This window comes from Symphalangus syndactylus, chromosome 1 (assembly GCF_028878055.3).
Source record: "Symphalangus syndactylus isolate Jambi chromosome 1, NHGRI_mSymSyn1-v2.1_pri, whole genome shotgun sequence".
NCBI classification, from domain to species: domain Eukaryota; kingdom Metazoa; phylum Chordata; class Mammalia; order Primates; family Hylobatidae; genus Symphalangus; species Symphalangus syndactylus.
Window position 1 is genome coordinate 112,653,946 of NC_072423.2, and position 20,014 is coordinate 112,673,959.

The 20,014-nt window shown below is 46.9% G+C and overlaps 1 protein-coding gene and 1 pseudogene across 18 annotated transcripts in view; both read left to right on the forward strand.

The window, feature by feature from the left end:
• Positions 1 to 1,500: 1,500 nt before the first annotated feature.
• Positions 1,501 to 20,014, forward strand: part of NME6 (NME/NM23 nucleoside diphosphate kinase 6) — a 51,287-nt gene continuing 32,773 nt past the window's right edge. For 3 of the 18 annotated variants that reach the window (XR_010113882.1, XM_063610642.1, XM_063610640.1), the window contains exons 1-4: positions 1,671 to 1,874; positions 4,617 to 4,713; positions 6,307 to 6,409; positions 7,910 to 8,070. Coding sequence is in view for 16 of the 18 variants with exons in the window: in XM_063610642.1 (XP_063466712.1) it covers positions 4,624 to 4,713; positions 6,307 to 6,409; positions 7,910 to 8,070 (354 nt within the window). In the remaining 2 variants the exon portion in view is untranslated. Of the gene's footprint in view, positions 1,884 to 2,523; positions 2,882 to 4,616; positions 4,714 to 6,306; positions 6,410 to 6,980; positions 7,021 to 7,909; positions 8,071 to 8,341; positions 10,863 to 20,014 lie in introns of those variants that run through there. The other 15 variants (XM_063610648.1, XM_063610646.1, XR_010113883.1 and 12 more) reach the window with 13 other exon arrangements.
• On the forward strand, positions 11,772 to 12,477 carry LOC129482586 (rRNA-processing protein FCF1 homolog; annotated as a pseudogene).

Genomic DNA, 20,014 nt, shown 5'->3' on the forward strand with positions numbered 1-20,014 from the left:
CACTGGGAAGGCAGACTCAGGGGTGGCGATGCTGGCTGTGGCCCTCATCTGCTGGGCCATGGTGGTTATTGTGTTGTTTCTTTTGCTGTGTCCTAGAACAGGGGCTTTACTGAGCCACCCATGTCCTCTGTCTGAGAGCTTTGCAACTTACAAGGACTGTTCTCTTCCTTCAGGGGCTGGGATGACCTGCTGATTTAAGCCCCTTTGTTGAGATACAGAGGTATAGTCATAATGACTGGGACTTGTGTTGCTCATCTTTGAGGAAGATTTGTTTGGCTTGCTGTTATCTACCATATCTCGCATTTAGAGTGGTTTGCTGGCTAACTCACTGGGTCCTTTGGCCTAATGCAGATTCAGTTGCTACAACTCCTCTGTCGTAGGGAGAAGTAATGGGTTGTCATTTTTGGAGTCAGGGTTGGGGGCCTGGGGTTTGAGAATCAGAGGTCAGAATTCATGGGTTGAGGTTTAGGGGTTTGAGGTTGTGGTTAGGAGGTTAGGAGATAAACATCAAGGGCTCAGGATCTAGAGACCAGGTCTAGGACTAAAGTGTTATAAATTTAGGGACTAGGGCTTGGGTTAGGATTGGAACTGAGTATCAGAGGCGTTAAGGTTAGAGTAGGGGGTGGTGGTCAAGGGTCAAAACAAAAAGAGAATAGATGCAAGCGTCTCTGGAGAGACTGGAAAAACTTTCCTCAGAAGTTCCCAAAGGTGACTGGGTATCAGGAAACTATTGGGAAGTGGCTTCTTATTGCTGCAGAGAGAGAAGCCATGAGGAGTTGGGGACAAACCTTCCAAGAGAGCAATACCTGTGTAGGCAGACACTGAAGTCAGTTAAATGTGCAGGTAGGTCTTTAAATTGATGACAGTTATCGTTTATTTTCACTCTTCTCATTCTCAGTGATTTCCCTCAAAAAAACCCCCAAGAAACCAAAACACATTTTTTTTTTTTTTTTTTTTTTTACCATCTTTATTCAACCTGTCACCAAGTTTCTGGTCACACCTGCCACAGCTGACCCCCGATCCATTCTCCCTGTCCCCATCCTCTCCATACATCACAGTACACACCAGGAATACCCCCAGTTCTCATCTCCTCACCCTGGGCTGCTTCAATAGACTCCAGAGTAACCCAAACCACACCTTGCTGCCCAGATTCCTAATGACACGTGAAAGGCTATTATGACTTGCTTTCCTCATGCCCTATGCACGCCTGGGCTCCAGCCAAGGATCCTCCTTCATCAACCCCCATATTAGCTACGATCCTTCATGCTCATGTATCGCTCCGAGCTCAAAAGACTTTGAAGGGCCTGTGCCTTCGCGATCGAGCACTTAAGTTCTTTGCCCTCCGCGTACTTTTGACAAATACTGGGCATCAACCATGTTCCAGGAACTACCCTAGGCAAAGAAAATAACTGGGCAAGGTTCCCGTCGGTGTCTCTGCTGGCGGGCATCGCCCCCGCCGGGCCGCCACCCTGAACGGGCCCGTCCGGTCCTCTGGGTTCCGCCACCCTGTGTAGCGCTGCGCCAGCACCCGACCCAGCACTCCCTCCCGCCGACGGCGCCCAGGCCGGCTCCCGAGGGGCGGTTCCCACAAGCGAGTTCCGGCGCCCAGGACGGCTTCATCCTCTCGTCCCGTCCGCGGCAAGTGCGTGGGCCTGGGAAACCTCACACCTTGCCTCACCCCGCGGCGCAACCGGACGAGGACCCCGAGCAGGGCTGCCCAGCGAGCGCCTGAAGGACCCGCGAGGGCCGCAGGCTATCCAGCGTGGCGCCTGGTGGCCGGGGCTTGTGCCGGAGGACCAGGTGAACCCGGAGTCGGACTTCCGCTGCACTGGGGCTCCGAATGACCCAGAATCTGGAGTGGGCTTAGGCCCCGGGTACGAGGGGTGAGGGCTGCGCGGTTGCAGGCCTAGAGAAGTAGGGGGCTGGGTCGAGAGTTGAGGCCGTGACCCGGGGGCTGGAGGGCGTGGCCACAGGGGTAGGGGCGCAGGTCCCGGCCACGCGTGGGTGGACCAGGGCTGGGCCGTCGCCCTCCAGGAAGCCGAGTGGTGTCCCCCTCGAGTGCTGGGGGGGCAGTGTACCGACAGCTTTACTTTTTTTTTTTTTTTTTGGAGACGGAGTCTGGCTCTGTCGCCAGGCTGGAGTGCAGTGGCGCGATCTCGGCTCACTGCAGCCTCCGCCTCCAGAGTTCAAGCAGTGCTCCTGCCTCAGCCTCCCTAGTAACTGTGACTATAGGCGCGCGCCGTTACGCCTGGCTAATTTTTTTGTATTTTTAGTAGAGACGGGCTTTCACCATGGTTGGCCAGGATGGTCTTGATCTCCTGACTTCGTGATCCGCCCGCCTCGGTCTTTCAAAGTGCCGGGATTACAGGCGTCAGACACCGCGCCCTGCCTAAAATTTTTAATTCTCTGATGGAGTCACCTTTAAGTCTAACAGGATTTTCGACTTGTCAGTTTGTTGTAAACCAAGAGTCAAGACAGCCACAACTTAGCTGCATTAGTAAAGGAACCATGTCCTCCCTACAGGCTGCGTGTTCTTGCCACGAGAACCCCTAGCAGCCTGGCCTTGGAATAGCTGGATGAGGTGCATTCGTTGGTTCATTCAGATACTGTTAAGAGCCAGCTGTGTGCTAGGTACTGCTTACACCTTCTGGTGGTGAAGAAGAAACTGAAGGGAACTTGCAAGGAGCTGTGAGAAAGTATAACGGGAAGTGAGCTAAGATCACTAAGGTGAGCAGGAGGCAACCAGAGAAAGCACATTCAAGACTGCGAAAACTACTCACACAAAGGCTGTCAAGCCGGAAAGTCTTTGAAAACTGAAAGGCCCATGAGGTTGGAGCTAGAGAAACTTACAGAGTGCGGGGTTCCAGATGAGGCTAGAGAGGTACGTGGGGAACCACAAGATCATGCAGAGCCTGGGAGGCCGTGATAAGGATTTTGGTTTTTATTCTAAGAGCAGGGTGCCCTTTAAAGGGTTAAGGAGGGGAACCATATGATTAGATTTGCATGTTTGGGTCACTTTGGCTGCTGTGTGGAGATTGTAGAGGTTAGCAGGACAGAAACTGGGAGACCAAAGAGGAGGCTGTCAAGATGTCCAGAGGGGAATGATGATGTCTTAAAGTTATGGTGGTAGCAGTTGAGGGTGGGAGAATGGTATGGGTTTTGAGATATATTAGGTAGGGAAAATTGCCAGAAGTTGGTGATCGTGTGGATATGAAGAGTGAGGGAGGGGAGGTGTCATGGATGTCTCTATAGACAGCTGCTGAAAATGACATGTTACCACCTGTGGCATTAGGGAGAGTGGGTTAGCTGATCTTGTACTGGTTAGATTGGGTGTGGCTTTATGGTTTGAGTGGAAAATCTGGTTGAAAGCTGTAGAAAGGACATGAATAGGAGAGACCATGGCAGTTTCTTTGCTTGGGCCAGATTCTAATACCACCTTTAACATGATTGACAGGTTTTAGGATAAGATAAATGAGAATGTTGTCTAGACTCTGTCCCTGCCTATGTTAATGGAAGCCTTCTCTGTATTTGTTGACAAATGAGAGATTTTATGTATATACACACATATATATTATACACACACACACACACACACACACACACACATATGTAGTAGAGTCAGGGTCTTGCTTTGTTGCCTAGGTCAAACTCCTGGCCTCAAGTACTGATATTACAGGTGTGAGCCACTACACATGGCCAAATGAGAGATAATATTGAGATAAGATTTTGAGACAAAGTCTTTACCCCTGCAGAGGTGATAAATTTCTCACGTATAACTCAGATTTCACAGTTGGAAAAGACCTCAAAATTCCCTTAGTCCAGTTTATAAAATGCTTTTATGTCCATTATATCATTTCTACAATATTGAGCTCTTACACCATGCTAGACATTAGGAATACAAAGATGAATAGAAATAAAACTATATAGGTTTATTTAGTAAATAAAATTGATCAAGCACCTTTGTGTCAGGCACTGTTTCAGATGTTGGAGTTGCGTGTTGACAGGTCTTGCCACTGAGGACAGCTGAGTGTATTAACAGGTTTGATTTGGGCACAGGAGATCCTGATCTCTCCATAATATTAGAATGGAGATGGTGTTTATCCAGCAGACTTTTTGGTACCCTGGTAGCACCTCAGTTCCTGTCCATCAATCTTCCAATTCTAGATTTGATAGGAGAGCACTATGGGATGGAAGATTTTAAGAGATGAATTCATCATTATAAATAGGCCTTGTGGATAGGCTGTTTAGGAGTATAAATTGTAAATCCTCTGTAAAATACAAAAGGAAGTTAGGAAGGGATATTGGCAGAGACAGGTAGTATTTAAACTTGAGTTTCTTTTGAATGGGTAACTCCCTCATAGGCTTACAGTTGCACTAGATTGTATACTGCACGGGGGAGCTTGAATGCTCCCTCTACCACTCCCCTCCCCTGATCCCATGAGCCCAAATGGGCAATTAAGTAAAATAATGTATATGGCCTTAAGATGAAACTGTCAGGTTCTTTATGAGTGTCAGGAGTGAGAGCGCTCGTTGGCTTGCAAGGCTGCGTGGCTCCAATGTAGGGAAGGCCGGGAGTGCCGTCCTGAGGGGTTCCTAATACAGCTCTCTAATGGCAGGAGTGACATGGCCTCAATCTTGCGAAGCCCTCAGGCTCTCCAGCTCACTCTAGCCCTGATCAAGCCTGACGCAGTCGCCCATCCGCTGATTCTGGAGGTAAGAATGAATCCTAAGCCTCTACCGCATGCCCTGGGAATTGCCACTGCTTCAGGTGCCATTGGGCCATTTATGGTGACTGACAACACAGACTTGTGCTGGATGCTGTGGAGGCAAAGCTAGAAGCCATGAACTCTGACCTAAGGAGACTAAGAATCTATTGGAGACTTGAGGCAGACCTAAAATATAAGAAAGGACCCAAAGCAATAATAGAACCAAATCTCAAGACAGTGTATATTTGTTAGTTTCTATTGCTACATAACACATTACTCCAGACTTGAGAGCTCAAAACACTTATTTGTTATTTCACAGTTCAATAGTTTAGAGGTCCAGTAGGCTTGGCTGAGTTGTTTGCTTAAGGTCTCACAAGGCCAAAGTCAAGGTATTGGCTGACCAGGCCCTTATCTGGAGGGTCTGGGGGAAGAATTCACTTCCAGACTCATTCAAGTTGTTGGCAGAGTTGATTTCTAATGATGGTAGGACTGAGGCTGCCATTTCCCTGTTGGCCTTCAGGCAGGAACTCCTTTCAGTTTCTAGAAACCACTCACATCCCTCATCACGTGGCCCAGTCTGTCTTCAAGACAGCTGCAGTGCATTGAATCCTTCTTATGCTTTGAATCTGACTTCTTCAGCCTCTAGCCAGAGAAAATGCCTGGCATTGAGAAGCCTTCACAATTCTAATCCCACAGGGCTCATGTGATTAATTAGGCCCACCTGGATAATCTCCCTTTTGATTACAGCAGAACCAACTGGTTAGTAACTTTAATTATACCTCCAAAATCCCTATTGTTATGTTACGTAATGTAACATAATCATACTGCATCATATTCACAGTCCTGGAGATTAGGGTGGGAAATCTTGGTGGGGCTCGGGGTCATTTTCACATTCTGCGTACCATAGTTTAATAAATACTAACTGAGTAGCACTGCTAAGTAAGCCCACTATGGTGCAGAGGAGGATCCAAGCAATCAGGAATGGGGGCCTGGAAGTGGCAGGACTCAGCTGGGCCTCAAAGGAATGGTAAACTTTGGTTAGTGCCAGGAGAAGGATAGGTGTTGCACAGAAGGGAGACGCTGAGGCAGGAATGCATGTGATGGGTCTGAGGGCCGCAGGCAGCCTGCAATGGTGAGACTAGAGAATTGGTACAGAGCAAGGAAAGTATAACCTTGAGCACTGGGCTAAAGTGGTTGCACTTCATTCCTTGAATAACAGGAACTACTTAACACCTTCTGACCAGAGTGTGACATGTAAATTATAGAGTTTCTCATCTATCAAGTGTGATGGTTTGGAGGGAGTGAGAGAAACTCAAGGCAGGACCACTAACAAGACTTTTATGGTGGTCTGAGTGGTGGGTCCTGTGGTCTTGAGCTCAAGGGGTTACAGGTATGGAAGAGCAGAGACAGCGCATCCTATCCCCTTTCACCCAAGGCGCACACTCTGGCTGTGTGACTGAAGGTCTTGACCTCACCCCACCTCGTCTTCTCACCCTCGGGACAAACCCTCAAGTCCTGAGCAACAAGTGGTCCTCATGGTTTCTTTTGGTCAGTTTCAGTCTCCTGATTGATTTTTATTTTGGGGGTGGTCTCTATTCAGGCTGTTCATCAGCAGATTCTAAGCAACAAGTTCCTGATTGTACGAATGAGAGAACTACTGTGGAGAAAGGAAGATTGCCAGAGGTTTTACCGAGAGCATGAAGGTAGGATCAGTAGTCCTCTGAATAGAAGGTGCCTCAATCCCAAGAGGCCATAAGAGAGATTTTATCTGGAACACAATGGCAGGCTCTCTAACCTATCAACCGTGTACAGTTGCAGCCAGTTTTCTAAAATCTTGGTTTAAAACACACACTTTTCATGATTATCCATCTTTTTTTCCCAAGGAGGGTTCTACCTTGTAGTCCCAACTAGAAACTTAGTTTTATGTCTTGATAATATCAGTAGTTAACATATAGTGAATGAATGTTTACCGTCAGACATTGTCCTAATGCTCATTTTTTCATTCAGTTTTCCCAACAACCCTAAAAAGTAGGTGTTGTCATATCCCTCGTACACAGATTAGGAAGCCAAGTTTACGAGGTTAATGATTTACCCAAAACTACGCAGGTTTTAAGTGGCAGACCCTGGATTCAGACCCAGGTTTGTCAGACTCCAAGGTCCTTGTTCTTTTCTTTAAAACAATTTTTATTATTCTAGGTAAGGAGGTAGAAGTACAGAAAGTTGCCTTGGGCACCAGGATGAAGGTATTTTGATGAAGGTCCTCTCTCTTTGCAGGGCGTTTTTTCTATCAGCGGCTGGTGGAGTTCATGGCCAGGTACTTCTAATTTGGTTCCAGCATCTTTATCCACTGAGGCTAATCTCCCCTGCCCCTAAATGGATTTGTTCATTTCACTGCCATTCTTTAAAGTTGTAATCAGGCCAGGCACAGTGGTTCATGCCTGTAATCCCAGCACTTTGGGAGGCCGAGGCAGGTGGATCACTTGAGGTCAGGAGTTTGAGACCAGCCTGGCCAACATGGTGTAACACCGTCTCTACTAAAAATACAAAAAATTAGCCTGGCATCATGGCAGGTGCCTGTAATCCCAGCTCCTCGGGAGGCTGATGCAGGAGAATCGCTTGAACCCGGGAGGCGGAGGTTGAAGTGAGCCAAGATCGTGGCACTGCACTCTAGCCTGGGCAACAAGAGTGAAACTTCGTCTCAAAAAAACCAAAAAAAAAAATACAAAAAAATTAGCTGGGCATGGTGGCGGGTGCCTGTAATCCCAACTACTTGGGAGGCTGAGGCAGGAGAATCACTTGAATTCAGGAAGCAGAGGTTGCAGTGAGCCGAGATTGCACCATTGTACTCTAGCCTGGGCAGCAGAGTGAGACTCTATCTCAAAAAATAAAGTTGTAATCAATGTCAAATCTGAAGAAACATGGGTTTGGGGCTATCACTGAGCCGATGCTGATCTGTTAGGCACCTGTCCTGTGGTGGTTAGAAGAGTCCCGTTGAATGCTGCATAGCCACCCTGCTGATCTCTGCAGGCTTTGTGTACACCAGCAGGGGCCCTGCATCACCTATTTGAAGCAGCACTGGTACTCAGCTGGAAAGGCAGGAAAACTCTCGGAACGTAGAGTGTGTTTTTATTCAGGCCCTGCTCATAGCACACCTTTCTAGTCTAGATGGCCAGATTCTTTACATGTGCTTGTTTTGTTCACAGCGGGCCAATCCGAGCCTACATCCTCGCCCACAAGGATGCCATCCAGCTTTGGAGGACACTCATGGGACCCACCAGAGTCTTCCGAGCACGCCATGTGGCCCCAGATTCCATCCGTGGGAGTTTCGGCCTCACCGACACCCGCAACACCACCCATGGTTCAGGTGAGTCCCCTGTCCATAGCCATAGGATATTTTGGGGTTAGCGGGCAGGCTGTGTGGTAGAGTTGACAGCCAGGTCCCTCCAATGAGCTTTCTTCCATTTGTGTTTCTGGTCTTTGTAGCCATGTTGGCAGATGTGGCCTGTGGACTTTCTTTATATGCCCCAGGACTGAAGGGGCAGGCAGAGTAGAGGCTCAGGATTCTGAACCTGATTATGACTGCCTCTTGCTTCTACCATGTGAGAACCCCTTCTCTGTCTTATCTCCCTTTACAGACTCTGTAGTTTCAGCCAGCAGAGAGATTGCAGCCTTCTTCCCTGACTTCAGTGAACAGCGCTGGTATGAGGAGGAAGAGCCCCAGTTGCGCTGTGGCCCTGTGTGCTATAGCCCAGAGGGAGGTGTCCACTATGTAGCTGGAACAGGAGGCCTAGGACCAGCCTGATGCAGGTCTGTGAAGACCAGTGGCAGTGCCCAGACTTTTCTCCTAGATATCTAGTCTAAAACATTCTCCTAGGACCAGGGAAGCCTGGGCTTACAGTGCCATTTCTGCTGGGCACCACCACCTGCCTGAGGGCCTAGCTCACCACAGCACATCCTCCAGAATCTAGCTTTCTATCTACCTCTTCTCTGGAATGTTTATGGTGGTTCAGAAGAATGATGACTCCTCTTTGCTGAGAACTGTTCATCCTTCTTCAAGAAGAAGCTTGCCAGGCTGGGCGCGGTGGCTCACGCCTATAATCCTAGCACTTTGGGAGGCCGAGGTGGGTGGATCACAAGGTCAGGAGTTCGAGACCAGCCTGACCAACATGGTGAAACCCCATCTCTACTAAAAATACAAAAATTAGCCAGGCATGGTGGTGCATGCCTGTAATCCTAGCTACTCAGAGGCTGAGGCAAGAGAATTGCTTGAACCCAGGAGGCAGCGGGTGCAGTGAGCCGAGATCGTGCCATTGCGCTCCAACCTGGGCGACAGAGCGAGATTCTGTCTAAAAAAAAAAAAAAAAAGAAGAAGCTTGTCTAATTGACTTGCCTAAAAAATGCAGTGACTCCAAACAACATTTGGCCTGTCTTCCTCAATAAAAGTCAGTGTTCTCCTGAACCCTTTATGCTGCCACATTTAGGGGAAACTTTTCAGGCTTCATCATTCTGACTTCTCAGCAGCATTCAGTTATTGCTTCATTCTCCAGAAACACTCTCTTCTCTTGGATTTTCTGATCCCACACCCTTGGTTTTCTCCTTCTGTGCGTTTTTCTTCATCTCCTTTATCAGCTTATGCAAACATTTATTTTCATAAATTCTCTATTCAAGACCATACTGAAAAATGCAAAGATGGTTAAGACATGATTGGGTCCTCAAGTTGCTAATTATGGATTTGGGTAGTCAGCCAACTATAACATGTGGCAGAGATGGAGAAGTGCCCTAACAGAGGTATAAAGTCCTGTGGGAGAACAGAGGAAAGAAGGTTTCCTTTGGCTGGGTGAGGAGGTGAAGGAGATAGGGTGGAAAGGCTTTTTATAAAAGATGTAGCTGGCTTTGGAACTAAGCCTCAAGGTCAAATAGGGTATCCATAGGAGGGGTCTGGGGCACTAGACAGTCTGTTTATTTTCAGGAATATATTGGTCAGTTTTGTATGTGTGACCTAAGAAACCTGTGACACTTCTTATGACAGGTCTTGACTTTTCTTTCTCAGTACATGTGTATTTCTCTTTTTGGTGGCCTTGAAACCTTTGAGTTGAAAATTGCCTTCACCATCTACCACTTTCACTAATGGTATACCAGGAAATTTGGATCCACTGAACATAGAGAACAACTAGAAAAGCTGTGCAAAATATAAACAGCATCTATCTGAAAGCATCAGCTGGCAATATAGAACCAAAATTCAGGACACGAAGGAAACTCAGAGAAGTGAACCTGGGACTTAGAGCCACTTTTCCCATAAGGGCACCTGCTGATTCTGGAAGAGGCAGCTGAGAGGCTAAGAAGCTGAGTAGAACTTTCAACAACTTCTTGTGTTAGGGAGCCAGCTTCATGAATGCTGGCAGAAAACACAAGATTACTTGGGCAGAGACTACTGCTCAGGGCATAGCAGGCATTGTGTTAGCCTTGGTCTCCCTTGCCTTCCAAGTCCCACAGGGCAATACTGGCAGGCCCAGGAAAGTGTTACACACAGCAGGTTTGCATCATGGCTAAGGAACCACAATCTTAAGGAGATACTATCTCTGTCTTCTAAGGCCATTTGCTATACAAAAGTCCTTGAAATACCTGGGCACAGTGGCACGCCTATAATCCTAGCACTTTGGGAGGCTAAGGTGGGCGGATCACCTGAGGTTGGGAGTTCGATACCAGCCTGACCAACATGGAGAAACCCCATCTCTACTAAAAATACAAAAATTAGCCAAGCGTGGTGGCACATGCCTGTAATCCCAGCTACTCAGGATGCTGAGGCAGGAGAATCGCTTGAACCTGGGAGGTGGAGGTTGCGGTAAGCCGAGATCATGCCATTGCACTCCAGCCTGGGCAACAAGAGTGAAACTCCATCTCAATAAAAAAAAAAAAATCCTTGAAATAGTCTGGAACAAAATCTGTCAACATCTCAGCCCACAAAATATCAACAAAATTGATATTTTGTTGCATTTAAAAAATTTAAATGGTGGTCAAAGGGTACAAAATCTCCGACAATTAAGACACCCACAAGAGACACAGAATTATCTCCCAATAAAATTGTCTCATAAAAACCTGGCTCCCACAAATATGGAAAGGGAGAAAATAGAATAAACCCTGTGGTGTCGAATTGGAGATATGAGTGTGAACTCGTGTATTTCGATCTACAGAGATGTAAATATGTTTTTGTATGTATGTAGGTACGTATAGTCCTTTGCACTGACATGAGAGCAATGACACTCCAATAGTAACGACCACACCCAGCACCCAGGTCCACCAAAAGACAAAGTGCTATGGACTGAATTATATCCCCCTAAAATTCATATGTTGAAGTCCTAACCCCCAATGTGATATTTGGAAATGGGACATTTGGGAGATAATTAAGTTTAGATGGCCAGGTGCGGTGGCTCATGCCTGTAATCCCAGCACTTTGGGAGGCCGAGGCAGGCGGATCACAAGGTGAGGAGATCAAGACCATCCTGGCTAACACGGTGAAACCCCATCTCTACTAAAAATACAAAAATTAGCTGGGCGTGGTGGCACGTGCCCGTAGTCCCAGCTACTCGGGAGGCTGAGGCAGGAGAATCACTTGAACCCGGGAGGTGGAGTTTGCAATGAGCCGAGATAGCGCCGCTGCACTCCAGCCTCGGTGAAAGAGCGAGACTCTGTCTCAAAAAAAACAAAACAAAACAAAACAAAAAAAACTATTCCCTATAGCAAACCAATTGTAGCCTGGGCAACATAGTGAGACCTTGTCTCTATAACAAGTAAAAATAGGCTGGGCGCAGTGGCTCATGCCTGTAATTCCAACACTTTGGGAGGCTGAGGTGGGAGGATCACTTAAGTCCGGGAGTTTGAGACCAGCCTGGACAACATGGTGAGACCCCTGTGTCTACAAAAATAAAAATAAAAAAATCAGCTGAGTGTGGTGGTGCATGCTTGTGTCCCAGCTACTTGGGAGGCAAAGTGGGAGGATTGCTTGAGCCTGAGAGATTGAGGCTTCAGTGCAGTTTGAGCCCTGCACACACTCCAGCCTGGGTGACAGAGTGAGACCCTGTCTTAAAAAAATAAACAAGAGTATGACATGAGCATGGGAGAGCAAAAGAAAACAAGGAAGTCTGCGACCATGAAGCACATGCTTAGTCTCTGATATCACAGGCTTAAAGAAAATGATAAAGACCTAAAAAGAAAAGAAATATCCCAGCATGCTGAAGGAAAGAAAAGTTCCCCAATACCCTTCCTGCTAATTTTTCCAATATATTACACAGCTGGGTCCACCTTACCACATCCTGTTTGATTCCAACGTTACCAACTTTTCCATTGGAGCCAAATGAGACGTACTGCAATCAGTGATGAACTGTCTATATGCCAAGTGTATCCCTTGTATAACTGATTGTGTAATGGCCAAAACTGAGAAATTGGGGCGAAGTATCAAGTGGCTTAAGGGATTGCCAAGGATCCAAAATTTGAACGATTACCAAATTACCATGCACAGGAAGGAATCTATGCAGATGACTGCTTAGCACAGAGAGTAACTCAGCATAAGTGGTGTAGCCACGAACCTGGGACCTTAAAAGAAGAATCCTAAGATTCTTGGAGTTCCTATCGTGTACATTTCTAACCATAGATATAACATAGGGACTGATGTCAGATGATTATGGAGCCCCTCGGTTCTAATTTTTTTTTTTTTATTAATTTTTTTTGCATACAAAAACAATAAACATTTTCTAAAAATACATACAAACAAAAAGATGCGTATCAAACATATTAGGAAGGTTGCACATGGGAAGTCGGGGAATAGAAATGGGGGTGGGAGTTAAAATAAATGAGAGAGGGACTTTATATGGATCAGTGATAATAACTCAATCCTCTATTTGACAAGAGGGAGAAGGAAGAGGAAGAAAAAGAAAGTGGGATAAAGGATCAGAAAGGGAGGAAAATAGAAAAAATTAGAGTATGACTCCAGGGTAGACCTGTTTTGTTGTCATTGAGTTGGTTGGTTGGTTTGTCCGTTGTATTCTTCATGTTTCGCCAAGTTGGCCAGACTGGTCTCGAACTCCTAGCCCGAAGTGATCAACCCGCCTCGCCCCCCAGAGTGCTGGGACCACAGGCGTGAGCCACCACGTCCAGCCCCCACATTGCTTCTGGCCTCCGTGGTAGACCTCCCAGACGGAGCGGCCAGGCAGAGGAGCTCCTCACTTCTACCCAGACACGGGGCGGCCGGGCAGAGGGGCTCCTCACTTCCCAGACGGGGCGGCCAGGCAGAGATGCTCCTCGCTTCTTCCCAGACGATAGGTGGCCGGGCAGAGGCGCTCCTCACTTCCCAGACGATGGGTGGTCGGGCAGAGGCGCTCCCCACTTCCCAGACGATGGGTGGCCGGGCAGAGGCGCTCCTCACTTCCCAGACGATGGGTGGCCGGGCAGAGGCACTCCTCACTTCCCAGATGGGGCAGCCGGGCAGAGGCGCTCCTCACTTTCCAGACGATGGGTGGCCGGGCAGAGGCGCTCCTCACCTCCCAGACGATGGGTGGCCGGGCAGAGGCGCTCCTCACCTCCCAGACGGGGCGGCCGGGCAGAGGCGTTCCTCACTTCTTCCCGGACGGGGCGGCCGGGCAGAGGCGCTCCTCACTTCTTCCCGGACGGGGCGGCCGGGCAGAGGCGCTCCTCACTTCTTCCCGGACGGGGCGGCCGGGCAGAGGCGCTCCTCACTTCTTCCCGCATGGGGCAGCCGGGCAGAGGCGCTCCTCACTTCCCAGACGGTGGGTGGCCGGGCAGAGGCGCTCCTCACTTCCCAGACGATGGGTGGCCGGGCAGAGGCGCTCCTCACTTCTTCCCGGATGGGGCGGCCGGGCAGAGGCGCTCCTCACTTCTTCCCGGATGGGGCGCCCGGGCAGAGGCGCTCCTCATTTCTTCCCGGACGGGGCGGCCGGGCAGAGGCGCTCCTCACCTCCCAGACGATGGGAGGCCGTCGGTTCTAATTCTTGCCGAAGTTCCTCTGCCTTTCTTCCACCAACTTTCTCTTGTTGCCAGTTCATTAAACATAGAATAGAATGTTATTCTGTTCAACTCATTTGCCCTATTATCAGCTGAGTATGGTTAAACACACTCAATTTTTCATGGCTGTTTTGAAATTGATATTTTGTTGCATTTAAAAAATGTAAATAATGGTCAAAGGGTACAAAATCTCTGACAGGAAGAATACATTTTATAATTTTTTTGAGTTCTGTTGCACAGTGTGGTGAATATAGTTAGTAGAGTATTATACATTTCAAAATTGCTAAGACTAAATTTCAAATGTTCTCACTTCAAAATGCTAAGTATTTGAAGTGATGGATATGTTAACTAGCTTGATTTAATTATTCCACATTGTATCCACAGATTATGACATCATTTTGTAACCCATAAATTTATTTATTTATTTATTTATTTATTTATTTATTTATTTGAGACGAAGTCTCTCTTGTCCCCAGGCTGGAGTGCGATGGCACAATCTTGGCTCACTGCAGCCTCCACCTCTCGGGTTCAAGCGATTCTCCTGCCTCAGCCTCTCGCGTAGCTGGAATTACAGGCGCCTGCCACCACACCCAGCTAATTTTTGTATTTTTAGTAGAGACGGGGTTTCACCATGTTGGCCAGGCTGGTCTCAAACTCCTGACCTCAGGTGATCCACCTGCCTCGGCCTCCCAAAGTGCTGGGATTACAGGTGTGAGCCACCCCGCCTGGCTATAAACCCATAAATTTATACAATTATAAATTGTCATTTACAGTAAGAAATAATTTGTTGCATCTTTTTAGAAAAATAAAATAATTTTTTGGCCGGGCGCGGTGGCTCACGCTTGTAATCCCAGCACTTTGGGAGGCCGAGGCGGGCGGATCACGAGGTCAGGAGATCGAGACCACGGTGATAACCCCGTCTCTACTAAAAATACAAAAAAAATTAGCCGGGCGTGGTGGCGGGCGCCTGTAGTCCCAGCTACTTGGAGAGGCTGAGGCAGGAGAATGGCGTGAACCCGGGAGGCGGAGCTTGCAGTGAGCCGAGATTGCGCCACTGCACTCCAGCCTGGGCGACAGAGCGAGACTCCGTCTCAAAAAAAAAAAAAAAAAAAAAAAAGAAAAATAAAATAATTTTTTACATCTGTGTAGTTCAGGTAAAAAAAATTTTTTTTTAATTTTAATAAAATAAAATTTAAAACAAAATAAAAATGGTGGCACATGCCTGTAGTCCCAGCTACTTGGAAGGCTGAGGCAGGAGGATCACTTGAGCCTGGAAAGTGGAGGCTGCAGTGAGCCGTGATTGTGCCACTGCTCTCCAGCCTGGGTGACAGCGAGATCCTGTCTCAAAAAAAAAAAAAAAAAATCCATTGTATTTGTTTCTAGTTTACTCTTACATTTCTTTTTGAAAAAATGTGTTTCCCCTTCCTCCTCACACAAAAGATAGCATACTTCATGATACTCCTTTGCATTTTGTCTTTTTTTTAACCCTGAAATATAATCTAGAAGTCACTTCATATAAGCTCATAACGGTCTTCTTTATTCTGTGTTTTACAGCTGTGTAATACTCCATGTGTGGGCATACCATAATCTGTTCAATAACAGGCATTTAAATAGTCTCCAAAATTTTGCTATTATAATTAATGTCACATTGAACAATCGTGAACATGTGTTGGTTTTCCTCCTCTCTTTAGCTGTGCACACTAGTTACCTATTGCTACAGTATTGCTGTGTAGCCACTCCAAAATTTAGACTTAATCATCTTTTCTCACAGGTTTTCAGATGAAGACTAGGTGTGGGGCATCTGTGAGCTCAGGCAAGAGCAATAAGGGAGGAGCAGCCAGGAGAGAAGAGGGAGGGAAACACCGAGTCTTGCACCCACATCTGAAATCGTTCTCAGGTGTGTCTGCTGCTCTCCACATCCACTGCTCCATCCTGGCCCAAGCGACCTTCATCTCTTGCTGGATCTCAGGCCTCCCAATTTGTCTCTTCCACTCTCACCATCCACCCCCAACTTTAATCCACCTTTCCACACACATTAAAAAAGTATTGTTTTTTAGGCCAGGTGTGGTGGCTCACGCCTGTAATCCCAGCACTTTGGGAGGCCAAGGTGGGCAGGGCAGATCACCTGAGGTCGGGAGTTCGAGACCAGCCTGACCAACATGGTGAAACCCTGTCTCTACTAAAAATACAAAATTAGCTGGGCATGGTGGTGCCTGCCTATAATCCCAGCTACTTGGGAGGCTGAGGCAGAAGAATCACTTGAACCCAGGAGATGGAGTTTGCGGTGAGCTGAGATCACGCCATTGCACTCCAGCCTGGGCAACAAGAGCAAAACTCCATCTCAAAAAAAAAATTATTTTAAAATGTCCATCTTTTCAGGTCACCCCCATTTAAAACTCTCCACTGCACACTGAATAAAGACCAGCACTCCCCCACAGCACTCTTCAGTATCCTCTCTCACCACTCACCCACTCCTAGTGCTGGAGCTTGATGGACATTCTCTACCTGCTAGGGTCTTTACCCATGAGGTCCCTCTACTTCTTGCCTGGCTCATTCCTGTTTCTCCTTCAGGTCCCAACTTAAATGTACTTTTCATAGGAAGGCCTTCCTACATCCTGCAATCCAGCTAGGTTCTCCTAGTTCTTTACTCTGTCATGCAGTGTATCATGCTCTTCATAACATGTACCACCATTGTAATTAAGTCATGATTCCTATCTTTTTTTTTTTTTAAAGACTAGTCAAGTGCAGCAGTGAGAAAGGGGAAAGAGTAGAACAAGGCGTTCAACCTCTAACTAACTGTGAACAATTGAGATAACTCACTACCTTCAGACCAGCCTCATAGCTTATTTGTTTAAAATCTGGCTTTCTGCTGGGAGAACAAATTTCATTAGCGCAAAGGCTGTTTTATTCATGCCTGTATCCCTGTCACCCAGCACAGTACCAGGTGTATTGTTCCTTTATTAATGGTAATGAATAGTATCCATACTCTAATCTTTGACATTATTAGAATTCCTCCATCTCTAAATTCTTTTTTTTTTTTTTTTTTTGAGACAGGGTCTCACTCTGTCACCTAGGCTGGAATGCAGTGGCGTGATCTCGGCTCACTGCCACCTCCCGGACTCAGGTGATCTTCCCACCTGAGCCTCCCAAGTAGCTGGGACTACAGGCATGCTCCATTATGCTGGACAAATTTTTGTATTTTTTGTAGAGATGGGGTTTTGCCATGTTGCCCAGGCTAGTCTTGAACTCCTGGGCTCAAGCGATTCACCCATCTCAGCCTCTCAAAGTGCTAGGATTACAAGCATGAGCCACCATGCTCTTACTTTTAAGCTAAAAAAGAAAATCTTAAATCAGTAAATCTTACTCTTAAGTCATAGTCCCTTCTGCATCCCACTCTTACGTCTCTCACGTCTTCCTAGACTGTCCGCTCCTCCACTTTCCTAGGTATATTCATGTATTCTCCCTTCTCTTCAAACCTCCAACGCCTCCTCCCCCTTCCTCACTCTCCAGCTGTTAACCTTACGTCCTATTTCAGGAAAGTAACAAAAACAGCCAGAAGAGAAACTTTTCAGACTCCCAAGACCACACTGAGCCACCTTTCTGCATCTGTGCTTATGTACTCTGCTTCCTTCTTGTTAGGATGAACAATGGGCGAACCTTCCAAGTTCCTATTTAGTTACCCAATCTGTGCAGAAGATCCTGTCTTCTCCCACCTACTCAAGGCAGTACTCTGGCAATTATTTCCTGTCTTTCTTGGATCATCGAGAGACAGATCTTACAAACATGCTGTATTTTCTCTTATTTATTTATGTATTTATTTTTTTCTTGAGACAGAGTCTCACTCTGTCCTCCAGGCTGGAGTGCAGCGGTACAAGCTCAGCTCACTGCAACCTCTGCCTCCTGGGCCCAAGTGAACCTCCTGCCTCAGCCTCCTGAGTACCTGGAATTACAGGTGTGTGCCACCAAGCCTGGCTAATTTTTTTTATTTTTTGTAGAGCCAGGTTTTCACCATGTTCCCCAGGCTGGTCTCGAATTCCTGAGCTCAAGTGATCCACCTGCCTCAGCTTTCTACCCAAAGTGCTGGGATTACAGGTGTGAGCCACTGCGCCTGGCCCACAGTCTACATTTGAGGCTCGTGTTCAAGGTTGAGTTACAAGGCCCAAAGTCCACTTCCAAAGTCCAGGCTCAGGCACAGGAGTCCAAGGTCTAATTCTAGGTCCACTTCTAGATCTTAAATCATCCCAAGGCCCAGATTAAACCCATGTCTGAAGTCCAAGGTTAAATATCCAGTACCAGGTCAAGTATCAGCTCTAAGATCCAGATCTAAGTTCTAAGTCCAAGGTTATGCATAATTCATTCTGAGTTATAGGACTGAGGACCAGGAATTAGGTTCAACTCTAAGGTCTGATGGTCACGTCTAAGGTCCAAATCCATGACTGAAGCCTAGGTCCAAGGAATACAGGAGCAAAGGAAAATTTCATTACCAAAATTTGCAAGTTGAGGTCCAAATCTTATCCCTGGGTCCAGATCTGGGTCCAAGGCAAAGGTCCAAATCCAGGTACAATTTCCATGTTTAAGGTATAATAAAAAGCAAGGTCTGAGATCCAGGTCCAAGATCCAGGTAGAGATTGAATTTCCAATTATAAAGTCAAATACAAGAAATAAAGGTCACCTCCACCTGTTTAAATTTCAGATCCAAGGTCCAAGATGCAGTTCCAAAGACTTGGGTGTTGGTCCATGTGCAAGGACCAAGTCCATGTTCCAAATCAAATCAAGGCCTGCATCTAGGTCCAACATCCAAGACCAGGTCCAGATCCAGATCCAAAGATGAGGTCCACAGCCATGGACAAATTCTAGTCCAAGGTCCAAGTCCAAAGTCCAAGTCAATTCACAAGGTCCAGATCATGGTCCTAAGTCCAAGATACACATGGAGGTCCAAGTCCCATGTCCAAGACCCAAGAATGATTCAGATCCATTTCATGACCAAGGTTCAGGTCTAAGGTGAGTTCCAAAATGCAGAACAAATCCAAGTCAGAGGTTTAGTTCCAAGGTGCAAGTTCAAAGTTCATATCCACACACAAGGTCCAACATCAAAGCCAAAGATCCAGGTTCAGGTCCAGGGGCAGGAGCCCTGATCTTGGACTTCCCAGTTCCAGAACTGTGAGAAAAGAAATTTCTGCTGGGTACAGTGGCACATGCCTGGAGTCCCAGCTACTCAGGAAGCTGAGATGAGATGATTGCTTGAGCCCTGCCTGGAGTTTAAGGCCAGCCTGAGTAACATAGCAAGACCCCGTCTTTTTAAAAAAAAAAAAAAGGAAAGAATTTCTGTTGTTCTTTGTAAATTACCCAGTTTCAGGTATTTTGTTACAGTAGCACCCTAGTAGAGTATTTTGTTAGTCTTACCCCCTGACCCCAGGAAGTGTAGACCACAGCCACAGCACCATAGCCAAAGCACACCATTGCTGTTTTATAAGAGTGACTGTAATATTAGACTAGCAGAAAGGGAAACTTTGAGTCATCAAATCCCCTAATAAAATAGGTTCTTTAGGCTGGGTGCCGTGGCTCACACCTGTAAACCCAGTGCTTTGGGAGGCTGAAGCAAAAGGACACTCAAGGCCAGCAGTTTGAGATCAACCTGGGCAACATAGTGAGACCCTGTCTCTACCAAAAAAAAAAAAAAAAAAATAGCCAGGTGTAGTGGTGTATGCCTGTAGTCCTAGCTACTCAGGAGGCTGAAGTAAGAGGATTGCTTGAGCCCAGGAGTTTTAGGCTATAGTGAGCTATGATCATGCCCCTGCACTCTGGGTGACAGAGCGAAACCTTATTTCTACAAAATTAAAATACAATAGGCCCTTGACAGCTAAGATGGAAAGCCCAGCTCAATAGCGTGCACAGCTACAATGTGGGATTAGAGGCCCAGGATTGCCTGAGTCTCTCAGAGTGAGAAGCCTGGGACTAAGGAGAATTTCCAAAGGGGCAGGGGGCAGGGTAAGGCAGGGAGGGTGTTCAGCTCAAGAGAGCTGGGGCTGAAGGCTTGAGTCAAACCAAGAATGATTAAAATTGAGAAATTCCAACAGTTCCCCCACTCCCAAAAGTAGAGGCCAGAATTCTCATGCAATTGAGTCAGAGAATTCTGGCATTGGGAGTGAGAAGGGTAAGATATAATCTCTCTGAAAAGCATTTCAGTCATTTATAAACCTCTGTGATTCAAAGTTTTCTCATTATAAATGGGGATGTCAGTCTCTTCCTAAGGCTTCACACTTCTTATTTTAGGTCCTGGGGAGAAGATAGCT